The sequence below is a fragment of the Argopecten irradians genome, chromosome 13 (genome assembly GCF_041381155.1).
Source record: "Argopecten irradians isolate NY chromosome 13, Ai_NY, whole genome shotgun sequence".
Taxonomy (NCBI): Eukaryota; Metazoa; Mollusca; class Bivalvia; order Pectinida; family Pectinidae; genus Argopecten; species Argopecten irradians.
Window position 1 is genome coordinate 28,160,548 of NC_091146.1, and position 17,368 is coordinate 28,177,915.

The 17,368-nt window shown below is 33.7% G+C and overlaps 1 protein-coding gene across 2 annotated transcripts; it reads left to right on the forward strand.

The window, feature by feature from the left end:
* Positions 1–7,328: 7,328 nt before the first annotated feature.
* Positions 7,329–16,777, forward strand: LOC138306145 (GTPase IMAP family member 9-like). Of its 2 annotated transcripts, XM_069246531.1 has the most exons (6): positions 7,329–7,403; positions 9,113–9,227; positions 11,143–11,191; positions 12,302–12,370; positions 13,711–14,058; positions 16,327–16,777. In XM_069246531.1, exons 2-6 carry the CDS (start codon positions 9,117–9,119, stop codon positions 16,344–16,346), a joined length of 597 nt encoding a protein of 198 aa, XP_069102632.1. In that variant the 5' UTR covers positions 7,329–7,403; positions 9,113–9,116; the 3' UTR covers positions 16,347–16,777. The 2 variants fall into 2 exon arrangements, with proteins under 2 accessions (XP_069102632.1, XP_069102631.1); XM_069246530.1 differs by lacking the exon at positions 16,327–16,777 and having other exon boundaries at positions 13,711–16,307.
* The last annotated feature ends 591 nt before the right edge of the window (positions 16,778–17,368 follow it).

Sequence of the window (17,368 nt, forward strand, 5' to 3'; positions counted from 1 at the left end):
AGCGCTCCTAGCGGCAGTGTATTCAACAACTCTGATTTAACCGGGAATTTTAAATAGCAAATTTTGAATATGAAAGTCACTGAAATAAGCGTATCTGTAACGTTGAAATAGGATTAGTATATTACGGCTTTCATATCCTTACTATATACACTATCCACAAAAGATCTTCTGCTTGAAAATTTTCACCTGAATTGTTTACAAAGTATCTAGACTTTTCGTCCCCAAAATGGTGTTTTCGGCCCTGCAGGTAGGGCGTTAGAATTGTACCTGCTGCCCCTATTGCATGATCGTAAATGGCGACTAAATTTCGGATCTTATCTTTTCTCTTCTTTCTAACTCACTTTATCTTTCCGAATGCCTTCCTTGGCACCGCCGCACTTTTGGCCTTGAGTTGAGCGTTCGCCCCTGTGTGGAAGCAGAAACATATATACATAGAGATTGGAAACTCCTTTGTCTATGTTGACAGGCAGAGGGATCTCCAGTTTATAGGCATTTTCCCTTTGCTAACTACTTTTAAGTGTATTTTTTTTAAACATGAAGTTTTTGCATCAACACAAAGTTTAAACATTATATCATGGTTTGATGTGATCAGTTTTCCCAATTGATGTTATTTAATATGATTTTTGAAAGTATGAAAATGAGCAATTTTACCTGGTTTTTCGAAAATCAGGCATTCAAAACCGGAAGTGCATTTTGTTTTATTAATATATAAGTTAAAATATTATTTTTTCTTTCCAAAATCGTACTCAAACCATCTGAAAATTACTTAACTTTTATAATATATCGAAGTTATTCTGCTGTATTTAACTATTTAAGAGTTTATAAAAGGCCCTAGGGACATACAGAGGTACATCTGCCTATCGTAAAAATGGCGAAGTTGCCAATCTCTATGTATATATGTTTCTGGTGGAAGGCTCTGGGTTCTGTCCCCTGGCCGAGACACACCAAAGTCTATAAAAGCGGTAGTTTCAGTGGTAGCGCTCAGCATACAGGAAGTGGGACGACTGGTTCGCCCGTTGTCAGTATAATGTGACCGGGTGGGGTGTGGTGCTTGGTGTCTTCGGCAGCATGCTTCAGTGATATAGCACTATAAAAAGGGCAACAGTTCCACTATACAAGAAGACACAACATGAATATTATCGCAGTCTCCCAAAACACGCACCTCACACAACATACACGCAACTCACTGCATACATGGGAGGCCGTCCTTATATGACCATAGCTGTTAATAGGACGTTAATTAATCAAACAAACAAACAAATGGTGTTTACAATGAATGAAGACGTTTCGTCCAAAAAATGCTTCGCTCCGAAGCTGGTTCCCCCCAGACGTTTACTCCCTATTAGTGACAGTTATCACGCAACGGAAAAAAATGAAATCAATATTTCACCTCGAACATCAAAATTGATACCTTAATGAATTTTGTAATTTGAATCAAATTTGTCTCGGAGCAAATACCAATTAAACTAGGTAATACGAAGTAAATTTTTGGCCGAATGACATAAATCATATATGGAATGTTCATATAACTCGAAGTGATATCTTTTGAACTACTAGATCGACGAAAATGTCGATTTCTTTTTCATAATTCTTCCGTAAAACGGCACTTAAAAAGCTGCTTCAATCTGTAAAAATGTAGAGAAAACTGTTAATTGTTTAGCAATTATCCTGAGTTATATTTTACCAACAAGCATCAGAGATTAGCAATTAAAACTTACATAAACATATTCCCGACTCTCACTTGCATTGTGTGATCACTCGAGCGGAACTAATCTCTACCACCTGGCACAGTCTTACAAATGCAATCGCACTAAATCCCACATGATCACTGTTTGTAGTGCGATTACATCTTAAGGTGTGAACGATGTTAGTTTTTTTTAACTTTTTACTCAACAAAATACACTTTTACGCTTTCCATGATCAGCACCATCATTTTCTGCATAACTTATTAATTTATCACTGTACCCATGCATATGATACGTGTGTACATTTATACTTCTTTGTGCACATTATATAACAACTGCTATATTACAATCAGTTTATGAAGGACAAAACTCTTACATGTAAGACCAGGAGGACTGAAGAACAGCGGGAATTAAACTTCAATAATATTTCCTTTATGCTGGTATTGCTAATTATGTTTAAAATGTTTAATTATATGATATTAGCCTTTTCAGTAATTACTCTGTTAATACATTTATTGTTTCCTTATGTTTTTACAGAATGTCAGCATGCATGTATCATTTCAACTGGAAACAGTCTAGGAGAAGAATTGTGTGAAAAAAAGAAGTAATTTTCAACTGTGGCAGCTTAATATTGTAATCATTTTCAATCCGAAAATAATTACTATCATCATCTTCAAATTCCTTATTGTGAATTAAGTTGTAATATGATTTAAGCATATACCTGATATTTGTTTATATTTTATGACATGTACATGCTTGAAATGGAATGAATAAATAAAAGATTATTCAAATTTAAAACACAATATGACATTAGCTGTTTATATTTTTTGTCAAAAACACATTAAGCTTAATTATCGTTCATAACACACTAATCATCACCTTCGAGACAATTTAATGAAAATCAATTAAACATTAATTTGTATAACACAGGTCGTCTTATGTTTTCCCCGCCTTGACTATCAATGTTCCCTGATCACTCTGAAAGTATTGATTTTACCTTTTTTTTGGTCACTACATGAACTGCCTTTAAATCAATCACACCAATGAGACATACATTTACTACATTCATTATAACACTGTAAGGCAATTCTGCAAGATCAGCGAACATTGTTGATTTACCTTGAATATCTACATACACAGTATGTTACCATATGTAACACTTAATTACATCCTGTTGTGCAATCAATGACGTCACTTCCGGCAGCAAAGTACCATACATGCTGCTTGTATGTTCCACAAAATTCCTTTACATTTCTTCTATTAATAACAAAAAAACCCTAACAATAGTCAAACCGTTGAATATGACGCATCCATCGTGTAAGCCAAAACGATCCCTGGTTGCTTGATTGATAGATCATATTTCACATCAAATGAAATGGATATGGGTTCTTGAATTCTAATTTTGTCAATGACAGGATGGAAAATTAATTTAATTGATTCTATGTAGGGCTTTAAGATTTTGAAATATTAAAAACAAGAATAACGCGTAATTAAAAGTATCGCCAGTAGTACCGCATTATTGATTTATTACATAATTATAATGGAATATTTAAAAACATATGAAAGTGAAACAAAATGAAGGAAAAGTGAAAGTACAACATTATTATGTCCTACGGTTGTACGCTATATCTGTTGTTAATTTATTTCACTTATAGTTTATTTTTATTCAATCTGATTAAAATACAGATCCTTATTATCACTACGTTTGATAAGAGGATCTGAGAAAATCCCATTAGGGGTCGTATCCAGGTGACCTTTGGAAATGGCCAATCAAATTGCTGCTGGCAAAATTTTTACAGTGAATTTTAGGGGACGAAATAGTTTGAAAATCTGTCAGAATTATTTTCGTGTACGTAGTCATCTCGCCCAAAGAGCACAATAAAGCTTATATCTTAGGGCGAAATGGCGTTGTTAATTGACAGAGCGACGTGCGGAACATGCATTTGATCTGATTTTCTCAGATGCTCTATTGAACGGAATGGTTCCAAGAATCTGTATTTCAATCAGATTGATTTTTATTTTGCTTATAATTCTGAAAAATATTTTATTTACATCATTACACCAATTGTAAAGTTTGAGGTCCTCATAGCGAAAACAATTTGTATTAATTCGAGTTATTTTACATGCATTTTGTGTTAATTAGACACCTAAAGACAATTATAAATATGTTATAGTTCAAATAACGGGTATCGTTGGACGGTGGAGCATCTTTAAATGAGATAAAATTTTTACGTAATTACAAGTATCGCCCGTACTGCATTGTTGATTTTATTACAAAACTATAATGGAATATTTCAAAACATATGTAAGTAAAACAATATGTCTGCTGTTTAATTTATTTACTATTAGTTTTATGTTGCTTATAACTCTGAAATATATTTCCTTTACACCATTACCGCAATTGAAAAAGTTTGAGGTTCTTACAGCTATCTTATATACATTTAGTGTTAACTAGACACATATATGTTATTGTTCAAAAAACGGTGGAGCATCTTTAAATGTGAGAAAATTTTGTAACATTAATTCATACGATTTTGTCAAGTATATATTGTAAAGATAATGAGTATAATAAAATGCATGGTAACTTGTAATTTGTAATGCGATAAGTGTGTAAATAGCTATTTATAAATTCTGGGAGAAGACATTATAATAAATGTTGCCGAATCCTTTATTGTCAGTAATTTCAACAATGTGTTTAAATATGTTCTTTGATGAAACTCATGAATAGGCAAATAATATTTATCAATAGTACGCAGAAAAACGCATTATTATCGCAATGTGACAATAAGTAAACCGTGTGGCCTAAATAACACTGTCGTTATGCCTGAACGGTAAAATTGTTATCTCGGTAGGGCGTTGTCGATAGTTCATACAACATTTAGTCCTACTATTATAGCTAGCCTACATATTCGGATCCCGTTACTTGTAAATATCAAACAAACCTAAGATATGCTTTGTTGATAAATCTTATCAGCTAAACTACCCAAAACCGATTCTAATAATTTCACCTCAGAATATCAGTCGTAATTCACAGCAGCAGTAGAAATATATGAAGACGAAGTGGTATTTTATTATATATTACCTGTGACGACCTGTCGTTTAAGACTCAACCCATGCATACCTGTGTAGGTGACATTATTTATATACGGGTAGTTTAAAGGTCAGCGGATCATCGGCCTGAGGGGATGGCCGCCATACCAGGTATAACACAATACAGGAATAGTGCTGATATGTTTTCTCATTAGATTTGTAGTTCATATCACTCGATATGATGAAAGAGTAGCTATTAATTACTGTGAAGAATCGACTGTCAATATTTTGTGACTTTTGTTATAAATGTCGGGGTGGGGGTTATTCCAATTATATATCATTGAAAATGTATTTTTAGTTTCATATCTTGTGTTAGGCATATTGACAAAGACATGGACTCAATAAACACTCGGGGTTTTCCGTGTATTATGGTGTAAATGTAACAAATAAATATGCTTTCACAAACAGTAAACAATGGTTTATATACATAGTGAATTGACTTGGATAATATAACACCTGTGCATAGTGAGACTGTCGGCTAAGCGCTACGTGACCGCGTCCGCACCCATCTGTAACGTGAGCGCATATTCAATGATTATGGGGACATCGTGAAATTACTACCAGATATTTTCAATTACATCAATACCAATTGCAATGAATCATAACACTGCTTAGTTGGCTAAAATTCACATTTTCAAAAACAAATTAATAGCCGCATTTTATAAGGGGTATCGAATTGAAATCATGAGAACAATTCATTTGAAATGTCAGATAAATAATCAGAACTAAACTAAGGTATTTGTGAGAACGATATTAATCTCGTACTACATCGGTAGGATATAAATACTCAGCATCGTGTGTACTGAAGCGACACAGGTATTTTTAAATTCATTCAAAACCTGTTAAACCTGCTGACTGACCTCGGGCATGTCATTCACAACAAAGGCTCATTGGTCATTAGAGCAGAACCGACGGCCTCTGGATGAACTTACCTGTTCATATGGGAACAGGTAAGTATAACAGGTGTATACGCCTAGTCATTAACAATACACAGGCTAAGCTACAGGTAGACTGTAGACATCTCCTGTAATAATCAAACATGCACTGTAATCATAATACGTTCATTCCCGTTATAACTCTCATTGTAAATCTATCATGTCGATGTTCATAATAACTCGCATTGTAAAGATATCATGTCGATGTTCGTAATAACTCTTACTTTAACTTATCAATCTTACTACATTATTGGGGATATGTGGAGTAATTTGTTTACAGTATCATTAGTCTATGAGCCGAACATTTCACAGCGATATTTGAAAAAAGCTTGAAATAAAAGACATGCGTAAAGTGTTTGTTTGATTATTTTAACGTCCTATTAACAGCTATGGTCATGTAAGGACGGCCTCCCATGTATGCGGTGTGTATGTAGTGTGCGTGTAGTGCGGGGTGTGTGTTTTGGGGGACTGCGGTAGGTTTGTATTCCGTCTTCTTGTATAGTGGAACTGTTGCCCTTTTTACTGAGATTACCGGTGAGGTGAGTCTACAGGGCGTACAATCCAATGGCAACGCGGTATCACCTACACCCCAAAGAAGATCTCCATGAGTTTGTAATGGCTGAATCACTGTAATGTCGCATATATAAACCAGTTCTCGTCTTCGATAATTTCAAACGTATTCGCGAGTACATAATTTCGCGACGACAGACTCGTATTGATAACCATATATTCATATATACATGATAATATAATTATAAAACATTACATAGAAACATCAGAATCGCGTAAATAAAGTGGTTTACAGTACGGAAATATCATAGTATTTTAAACATTGGTATTCCTATATCTCCGCTGGTCTACCAAAGTGTATCTCAACAGTGATCACTGTCAGGACGGCTTCCAATATCTATCCGCCCTTAATACAATGGCTTGAATAGATCGATTTAGATACTGAAACATTGTAGTATATACATACATGACGTGCGTTATAGACTATTTCCAAAGATAATCTAATATACACAAACAATTTATTAATTTGTACTTAACAGAAGGATACACTCCGTGTTTATATAAACAAAGTAATATACGAACATTTAGATAACGCGTCCGTCGTCCGTCAACAATCGACTTATTATTCATAACCGTTGGCGGGATTTAACAAAATGATAAAAAATTGTTATTAGATTGAACTTTAATATGTATTTGACATCAAAACAGAATATGTGTTCAAGTACCGTTACAGTAGTAAACAATAAAGTGAATCGCTGGTCTGGACTACAACCAGGGTTTCACCGTGGAAAGTTCGGGGAATTTCATAGTGACGTCGGTGTGAGCTTACGGTCACTCGACTCATCCCAATAAATAGGACATCTGATTAAAGAACAATTCTTGATGTTTCAAAGCAAAACATTTGTTAACATATCACGTAAACATTTCCAGAAAAACTAACGTTGTCCGAATTTTCTTATCCGCTTTGATCCTCAAAATATTTTAAAAATACATTCATATTCAAAATAAGCCTACACACAATTTGGCAACCGTTACCGCTTTAAATTTAACGACGAGCAAGCAAAAATTAAAAAAAAATTGATAATGATATTTTATATTCCAGAGATATGACCAGGTGGGTTGAGATTCTAGTGGTCTTGCTGGTCGGGTATGGCCTGTGGAATGTCGTCCAAGTGCTGTGGAGGTACATTGTATTTTTTTTATCATCATGTCAGACCCTTTAAACCTAACACGCGTTACATTTACATATATCCTTATATATTAAATAGTCTGGATGCTTGTGCCCCACTCTTGGCCGAATCATGCACTTTGTGATACATGTAGGAAATTTGGTACACCATTACTGCATGTATGACCTAATACAAGTTATGTGAGAACGGGACCCCAACCGGATCTTGCTCCTGACAGCCATTAAGGCCATATTTCATAATGGCCGCCATAAGAATATTAAAAGTCTAATATCTTGAAGACTAAAAATGATGTAAAATCTTCTTTGTTATTCTATACCTATATGCCATGGTTACTGAATTCAAATATGAGCATTTATTGGTAAAAGCTGTCGGCCATCTTGTGTTTGGAAATGGCCCGACGTAGAAATGTTTGAATTGTCACATCTTGAAAACTATTGATATGCATGTAGAACATTATAGTATCTTGAAAAGTAATTGATTTATAATCCTATTTTTTCTATACCTATACTGAACGCATATATGAACGTTAGTAATTGGTAAATGCTGTTTTCAGCCATCTTGGTTTTCAAAATGGCCGATATAGGAATGTTTAAATTCTAATTCCCGTTCTCATAAAGCTTGTATTAGGTCAATGTAACAATGTGCCTTATTTCGTATTTGTATAGAAAAAATCACGATTCGGCCAAAAATAAGGTTTAGTCTCCATAATATTGACTATATAAAATGCAAGATTTTATGCTTAAGCCTCCGGACTACAACGGAAAAGGAGTTGCGTTCAAATTTGCTATGAAATGGAAGGAGGAATGTTTACGATGAAATGCAAATATTCTCTTATCAAAAGTTGACGTATAATTCAGATTAAAAATTAAGAGATAATATTCTATTTAACTTAAATATGTTATTGATATCAAAACAGAATACGTGTTCAAACATCGTTACGGGTCACTCCAAAATACAATTAGACGGCGGGGCACCTGTTTTTTGGTGCAACGCTTTCCAGCGAACAATAGGTAAGCTGTGTAACGGATTACGTAATTTTCCTCTTTTGCATTCAATTACAATACACAACGTATTTCTCTATCCTCCGTACAAGGAAATGGGGAGAGAAGGGACCGATACATCGAGGACATGCATTTAGCAGCTCGGGGAGAGAAGGGATTTCAAACTATGTTACCAACGACCATACCATTAATATCCCATACTAATGTTCCTCAGTTGAAAATTAAACATGGTGCCTCGCTTCACTTCGAACCGCATCACTACTCTGACAACGGTACTTTTCCGTTCCTCCATGTTGATCTCCAACTCTTTTCGAAATTGACCTAATTAATATAGGATCAAATTATGAAATTGACAAAATTGATTTAAAAAAACATCTAAAAGTTATCATTTTATCGATTAATTTGACGACGAACATACAAAAGCAGATCCTTTACGTAAATATATAGATTGAACAGTGTTTTAAATGCATTAAAGGAGGTATGAACGCAATTGAAACAGACGTATTCTAACGCACTACATTGAATATATTTAAATCCAATTGCGTTCATTTAATGTACCTCCTTTTATACAATCAAAATACTGTTTAATCCCTTAAATGATTTACCTTATGCGTACTTTTTGGGAATTCCACGTTAAGTAAATAATATTTGATAATTAATATAAAAATGTAATTTAAATCAATAATGTATTTATCTTAAAGAGATATGGCCGTTCTGTTTGAGGCTGTCCTTGCCTTGCTGGCCGTGTATGGTCTATGGAATGTCGTCCAGGTGTTGTTGAGGTATTTCGCATCATCGGAGACGCAGGCACCACATGTAAGTTGTACCTGACTTTTATGGTTTTGTTTAAATGTTTGCAATACCTGCATAGAAAATCATGCCTTTTGGGAATTCGTAAAAAACATCTATTAAAACACAAAGTCAGTTTTGAATAACAAACTAAACACACGTTTTGCCACGATTGCCAAAATAGTTTCAACACATCACCCTCCGTTCCAGGTGTAAATTGGGTTTATATCTGAACGCCAACATTTTGAAATTACCTGTAGGGTAGTTTGTTTTAATCGTAGTTGCCGTCGATTTCCTCGCCCTAGAATCTAACACGGGGATCCGGGGTGAAATTCGAAGAAGGTCAGTCAGCTGAGTGACAGAGACCGTAGTTAAATGTTTCTTTCTGCCAGTTATGCTCTGTAGATGTATATTATATTTGAACTGGACTTACGTGTATAGAAAAAATGTCGTTTGTTGATATTGGTTATGAAACTTGTGGCATATAAGAATAACAAAGAGTGAAAATTATATGTTTATAATAATTGTTACGCCCAAGTTAAGTTGTTAAAGCTCAAAGATGTGTTACAATTTTAAATGTATTTATAGGATCGAAATGGACCTCTGTGTGTTCTTTGTATTAAATCTAGCGATGATGTAGAAACCTCACCAAAGTGATGGAAAGAATATATCTTGATATAGGCCTAGTATCCGATGAAATGTTATATCATATGTGTATATTGATGCATTGACTTACTGTTTATATTTATTGATCCATGGCCGAATATATAAGTACAAATATGTTTTTTGTAAAACAACAAAATGATAAAGTTAGCGAGCAAGTTTTCTTTCAAACGATAAGTGTGCATCCATTCAATAGACTTTGTACAAGAATGTACACGTTACCTGTTTCGAACTAGTTCGGTTAAGACATTTTGTAACCTTTTTACCTTAATCCTATTCATATGTTCACCATTTTCATTGGCAAATTAAAAAAAAATATAAATCACGCTAATTCTGATAAAAATGTTTAGGTTATTACAACTGTGGTGACAAATATACAAGTATTGCACATACATACTTAAGACATTGATGAAGCCAGTTAAATTTTGACTCATTTCGTGATAATCAGTTTACAAATGTCGACATTTTTGTATGTAGATACGGTGATTTGTCAACTAAAGGTACATTGTATCACCTGAGGCCAAAGGATTACATCATTTTCGAGGGATGATAAATCGCAGTAATAACCTGAAAACTGGTTGATATCTGTTTTTATAATATGGTATTTACATGATGTATCCCTTTTTAGTAAACATACAGATATGTATCTCCTCTTCTTGAGTAGTCTCTCTTCGACATTGATTAGTTCTGTTTGGGTACGACTTTGATCTTTTGGAATCTTATATCAACCTCGGTTGAGGTCACATTGCATATTTTGGAATTTCCTGTTGAATATTGTGCTGTATCGAGGGAAAGTTCAGGAGTAAGCAAAACACACTACCATATAATGTGCATATTATTTTTCTGTCCAATGTAATATGTATGTGAATGGTAGAATTATTTTATTTGATAGATACATCAATGTTGCAAATTTGTGAGTTTATTGGGTAGTAGTGAGCATTATGCAGTTCATATAAACAAAAACACTTATCAATACATCAAGTCCTGTAAAGGGATTTAATTTTATGGAAAAACAAGTTTTGTATTAATATTGTTTAGGTCTATGTTTCTCATGGTGTGTTAGAGGGGCTTTTGTAAGTTGAAATAATTTTTGTTTTGCCTGGTCCTTTTGTTGTGACAATAAACATGTTTAAAGTAATAAATTAAGCATTTACATATCTTTATTTTACTTAACCGGTAGGCATTAACCTATACACGTTAATTATATTCATTTCGGCGTATTATCATATATTTGTGAAAAAATAAACTGTTTTGATTTACAAAACTTGTTTTGTTACAGATAGCGACTACAACGACTTCTTCAAGGGCACCGCTGAATTCGTATCAAGGTAAAAAAAAATATTAGAATTTGGACTCATATAAAAAATGTATAACTGATGTATAGCATCAGCAAAACATGAAGCATTGCAAAATAGCATAAGTCACAGATATGGTACCTCTTCTTTGAGGATTATTAATATTAATTTTCCTTCTGTTTGAAATTTTCATCATATACCGTTTGCTTTTTTACTCTGTCGTTTTGAACACAATCGAGCAATTTAAATAGTATTCTTACTAGCGATAAATAATGACATTTAATAGTTTCAGCTGCCGCCCTAAATCCGCGTATACGGTCAAACTACCGACATTTGGTTTTGTTAACCACGACATCATGATCAACTGCTATTAAAGTGACAACAGTCCACTGTTCCAACTGATGTATCCTCAAATACTTAACATAATATGTCTCCTCATTTTTGTATGAGACCTCAGTGTGATCGTTACCCTCGCTATAGGATGATCTTTCCGTTTTAAAGATTGTTTACACACGGGAAACAAAATCTGCATAACAGCAACATACTTCAATTATCAAGTTCAATATGGCTACTGTCAGTTATGTTGTGGTTGAATTTGGTACAAAAGGGATAGGCAGAACTAAGGACTAAGCAGAATAAAAGTTAATTATGAGAAATATTTTTTTTGTATTTTTCGTTAAATTGTCCCAATCCAAGATGACTCCTCATTAGCCGTGTTGGTTACTGATACTTTCCAAAATACAATCGACAGAACTGAAGTGACCTTACGTTCAGAGCAATAAATGCTTATTTTCAATATGCATAACTGGGGGTGCCTTCGTATGAAAAGAAAATAGAATAGGTAGAATAAAACAGAAGCTGAACCATGTACTTTTCTTTCATTTTATAAATGTTTCCTATCTGGTGTAAATGGGCTGTAGTATTGTGCGTATCACTGTTGTGACAAGAATTTTGACAGTTTGTGGTGGAGAAAATTACAGGAAATACGACTTTAAAGTTATATGTGCTGTAATTTTCATACTTACTATCAAATTAAAAAGGCCTTTTATATCATATTATCCACCAGAAGTTAGCAATATTTTGAGAATTATGATACTTACAATGCTTGTCTTGATTTACATGTACAAATAATTAATTTGGCAGATAGTACCACTGTGTATACCCGTACACCGGACATTGCTACAAGGGAAGCGCTGGATGAACGACAGGCCGGTAGGTTTTGCAAAGATTTTCACTTTTTTATACCTTTTCACTGTGTTTACTTATTGTCTCGTTAATACTAATTTATATTTTTATCCGTATATGAAGGTTGTATGAACGTAATGGGATACAGACATATTCTACATGCAGCGCTAACGCGCTATATTGAATATGTCTATATCCAATTGTATATATCCATAGAAACAGTAAGCATTAAACATATGTCTTAAAGAAGTACTAAAGAACATTTATCACAAATATAGTAATTGAAATACGACCTTGCACTATTAATCTTTAAATCACCTGGTACGCATTTTACTGTTTGTTTTTGTTTACTGTGTTGTTTTGAAAACAATCGAACAATTTACTTATATATTTACATAGATTTTTAAGCTGCTTATCAGCCATGTTGTTCACTAATCATTCCCAAAATGCATTAGGTAGAACGCTTTAGTCCTTTTTGAGGTAATAAATGTGCATATAACTTAGGCCCAACGGAAGACTATATATGTTTGAGGTATATTTCTTCTGTAAAATAGCGGTAATAAGATAGAATAAGTAGACTAAAAACAGAAGCTGAACCGTGTACTTTTGCTTTCATATTGTAAGTGTTTCCTATCTGGTGTAAATGAGCTGTAGCATTGTGCGTGTCACTGTTGTGCCAAGAATTTTGATTTTAGAATCGAATAGCTAAAGTGTATATAATCAATAGTCTTGTCCTATGTTATCTCCTTTTTTCCTTTTATTTTCAAAGTTTATCTTTTATACTATTGGATTTGGAGTTAACAAGTATATTTCAATGCAATACTTGTATCCATGATAAGAGCTTACAAAGGGTCACTAGAGAGCTATATTCCTAATAAATGTTACTATTATATATTTGTTGATATGGTCTGTTACCAATGTTACAGTGCTATTTCACTGTAGGCTGTCATAAACCATTATTATCATTGTTCCCTTGATATAAAGAGTGTCTGAATATATTTGGACTTAGTAAATAGGTGTCAGTTTTTTCCTGTAATAATTGAGTCAGAATAAACAAAATCGTGCGACTGAAAATAGAATCATACACATTATTGTTTCAGACGGAATCATAGCAATTATCAGCATCACTTCTACAGATAGCCTAAGCCATAGGGATTTCGATCCATATGTTACACTAGCCAAGGTTTTCGATTATCCCATGTATAAGCTTTTTTACAAGTTTGATTCCAACGTCTGCGAATTTCTGTTCAAAGTTTCATGTTGTTAAATACATTGTTATTTTATAAGAATCCGAGTCCTTATTGTGGCAGTTGTAACAGCTGCTGAAAAAATGGATGCGTCTATGTTATTCTTATTATTTTTTTCAGTTCCTGAGTTAAGAGTTGTTTTACTTGGTACAACTGGAACAGGGAAGAGTGCCACAGGAAACACGTTACTTGGTACTAAGAAGTTTGCGCCATCTGCTGCCCGGAAATCGTGTACACAAGAATGTAGCGTTGCTGAGGTAGACAGATTCGGTACAAGGCTGGTGGTGGTGGACACTCCCGGCGTATTAGATACAGGAATGTCTGATGAGGATATTGAAGTTATGCTGAAAGAATGCACCCATCTAGCATGTCCTGGAGTCCATGCCTTCCTTTTCCTGATGAAAATAGGAGACCGTGACATCGGGGGAAAAGATGAAAAGACATTTGACCTAATAACGAAGATGTTTGGTAAGGAATTTCTAGACAATACCATAGTTGTTTTTACTGCCAAAGAATGCCTCGGTGAAGTTACTCTGGATCATTTTGTATCTGATCTACCAGATACATGCAAAGCTTTTATAAACTCGTGTAAAGGCGGATATCTAGCAATTGAAAACCGGGCTGAACTGGAAGAAGCTACCGAGCAGGTAGTTGAAAAGATAGAAGACTTTGTTCAGAAAAATGGTGAAAGGTATTACAAGAATATATTGTTTGATAAAGAAAATGAAGAGCTCAGAAAGGAAATGGAACATATTCTTAACACTGAAAACATGACTGACAGAAAACAAGCTAAACTGTTAGCGAGTCGTCGATTAAAGATGAAAAAAAAAAATAAAAAGGCAAAAAATATAATGACTGGAGTAGCAGTTGTAGGTGGTTGTGTTGCTGCTGTTGCCACTGGTGGTGTCGCTGCTGTTGGTGTTGCGGGTGGTACAGCAGCTATTGATATTGCTGGAACAGCTCTCATTGTTGGTTCTACTTTTGGTTCAGCTGTTGGTGCTTCTGTGAAGGGGATTAGTTCTCCTATTATCAATTTGATATGGTCTAATTAAGTTGATGATATTCTAGGCAAATGCACTTTGATCAGGGTCATATTCGGATAAAGAGGTCATTAACAATTAATAAATATTGACCAATGAGCGTTTCTTTATTTGAAAATAATACATATATATATATATTTACATGCATTCTTAGTGACAGTATAAAGGCCCAAATCATCATTCTTCCTTACGATCATGTTTCGGATTACCTCGGATTTGGTGTGTTGTGTTATAGAGTTCCGAGAGACTATGTCACACCAAACATTTCAAAAGCAACGTGCTGTTTTGGTTGATGCTAAAAATCAACTTAGTAAAACCCTGATGGCGGTATCGTCAGATATTTAGGAGACACAAAGAAGAGACCAAGACTGGAACAGACAGTAAAAATCTAATTCAAAATTCTAATTTCTTCTACTAGTGTATGTGAAAAATCCAAAATCGAAAGAGTAAAGCATTAAGAAGAGATTAAAGTCTGCAACATACAATGTAACTTTATCTTTTTCTTGGGAAATATAAACATCTTCCGTTCCACCTTTACTACTAATTAAAAACTCTAAAAACATTTTTCTCTAATTATGTATTGTTTTGTATATCTTGTAATTTACCTTGAACATAAATAAAGAATAAATGAATGAATAGAACGGGTATTCTATTTTAAAGATGGGTTCCTGCGTGTATAAGAGTTATTTTCAACCACGAAACCGGAAAATGTATTACCATGCATGTGCATTCCTTGTGGATTTATTAGAGGAAAATCAATAAACATGGTATCAGATACTGCAATATTACTTCACAGTCATCGAAGAAATTCTTTCAAGAATTTAGAATTACATAAAGAAAGTATGGGATACAATCTTTCTTTGTCAGTTTTATTGTATGTAATTCCTTTCCTTTGATCATTGTAATACGATTCTATAAAATACTAATCTATGTCGTGTGTTATTAGTGTTGGCTAGTTAACACATCTTCCCTTTGTACAAGTCATGTCACCATTTCAACGTACCGGTGATTTTACCTGGTCATTTAATTATCTGACAGCCGTGTCAGGCATTGAGTATATATATCAATTAGCGACAGTATGATTTTATGCCAGTGCGCTGTGTCGCAGTAAACGGTATTGTCCGATTGTCTTACCTTGATCTTAGATCTGATTGACTGACCAATCAGAATACGGAAAAGTTCTTCAGACAGCCTATTTAGATTTGGTTCATCGTTCAGCTCTTGTCAAATCTTATTCATGGGTCGTGCTTATTTCATAAATTTTGTGTAAATGAGTTTTCTTCTAATTGTTCCAATGTCAGATATTAATTTATTGTTTATAATATCAGTATTGTAAATAACAGATCGCTTGTTTATTTATCTATAGGCTAAATGTACTTCTCATAGCCAAGTGAATAGACTTTACCTTAGCTAATTCATCATTCCCCAAATACAATATGTTTAACCAAAATCTTCAGTACATTAAATTATTTCTTTATATACGCTAAATTATATTGATGAACATTGTAGTTCAATTTAATATAATTGTAACTCTTAATTGACAAATAGATATGTCTGTATTGTATATCTAAGTCGATATCAATTGTAGTTTACCTTTGTACTGAATGATTGTTTATCATATCATGTAACTCACTCAGAGCTTGGACAGGGAATAAAGAACATTGTATCTAAACAGCTGTCTTATTTATATTTACAGAAAATCTTCAGAAACTATAGAAAGAAAAAAAACATCATGAAAGATCTCACGATTCATCAACAGGCCAACAAGGGATAATAAATATTTTCCTAATTACATAAGGAAGAAGTATACCTTTTTGGAAAAAGAAATTCTGCCTTATTTGATTATATAATCAGACAACTGTCTGTACGCGAATATGTACATGCATTTATATATCTGCTGGTAAGGACGATCGGGAAGAAAAAAATAGAAAAAGGCACATTTATGTAGACATCGGTAAAATAACTCTCTAACCATCTACAGCTCCAATAAAACAATGGTCTTGTGTAATGTATTTCCATTACGTATATGTACATGTATACATAGTGCATATAGGTCGTAAATGTAATGTAGACGTCTGTGTGTATCATCTATATCTGTATATTAGTTAAAGTCCCATTATGCTTTCACCAAACTTTGCTAAAATATACATTAACATCCCTTATGAAAGGTTCTTCATTTGGTTTTTTTTTTCAATGAAGATAATTACGCCATAATCAATTAGTAAAGAATTCTTAAAATAGAACGGGTTGATTTGCGTAGTTAAAATACCTCGTGTATACCAAGGACGTATATGTGCTTATAAATCCTTGTGTATACGTATATGTTCTATACCCAGATAGGTAAACAAAACAAGCGTGGCCGAGAGAGAGGGTAGTTTTGAGCAAACGGTGAGCAATACAATGTTCTATAATTGTTTTAGTATATGATACATATTAGATTTCACAGATTATAAATGTGTCCTATCAAAGGTTATATTTAGTTTTTATAAAGCTTAATACAAAATACATATTAATCGAAAAATAGTGGATGTAGATAGTGAAATGCATACATGGGGCACCATATGGGGTATTTTATCGTACAAATATAAACACGTGGCCGTGTCAATTTTGGTAATGATCGGTTGATTTTAACTTTCCTCTTGTGTAATAATTTGAGATAAATACGGTATTTATCCCAAACTATATATATATAAATAAATATCATGATCTTACTAATCTATTCATAATTTGAGAGTTAG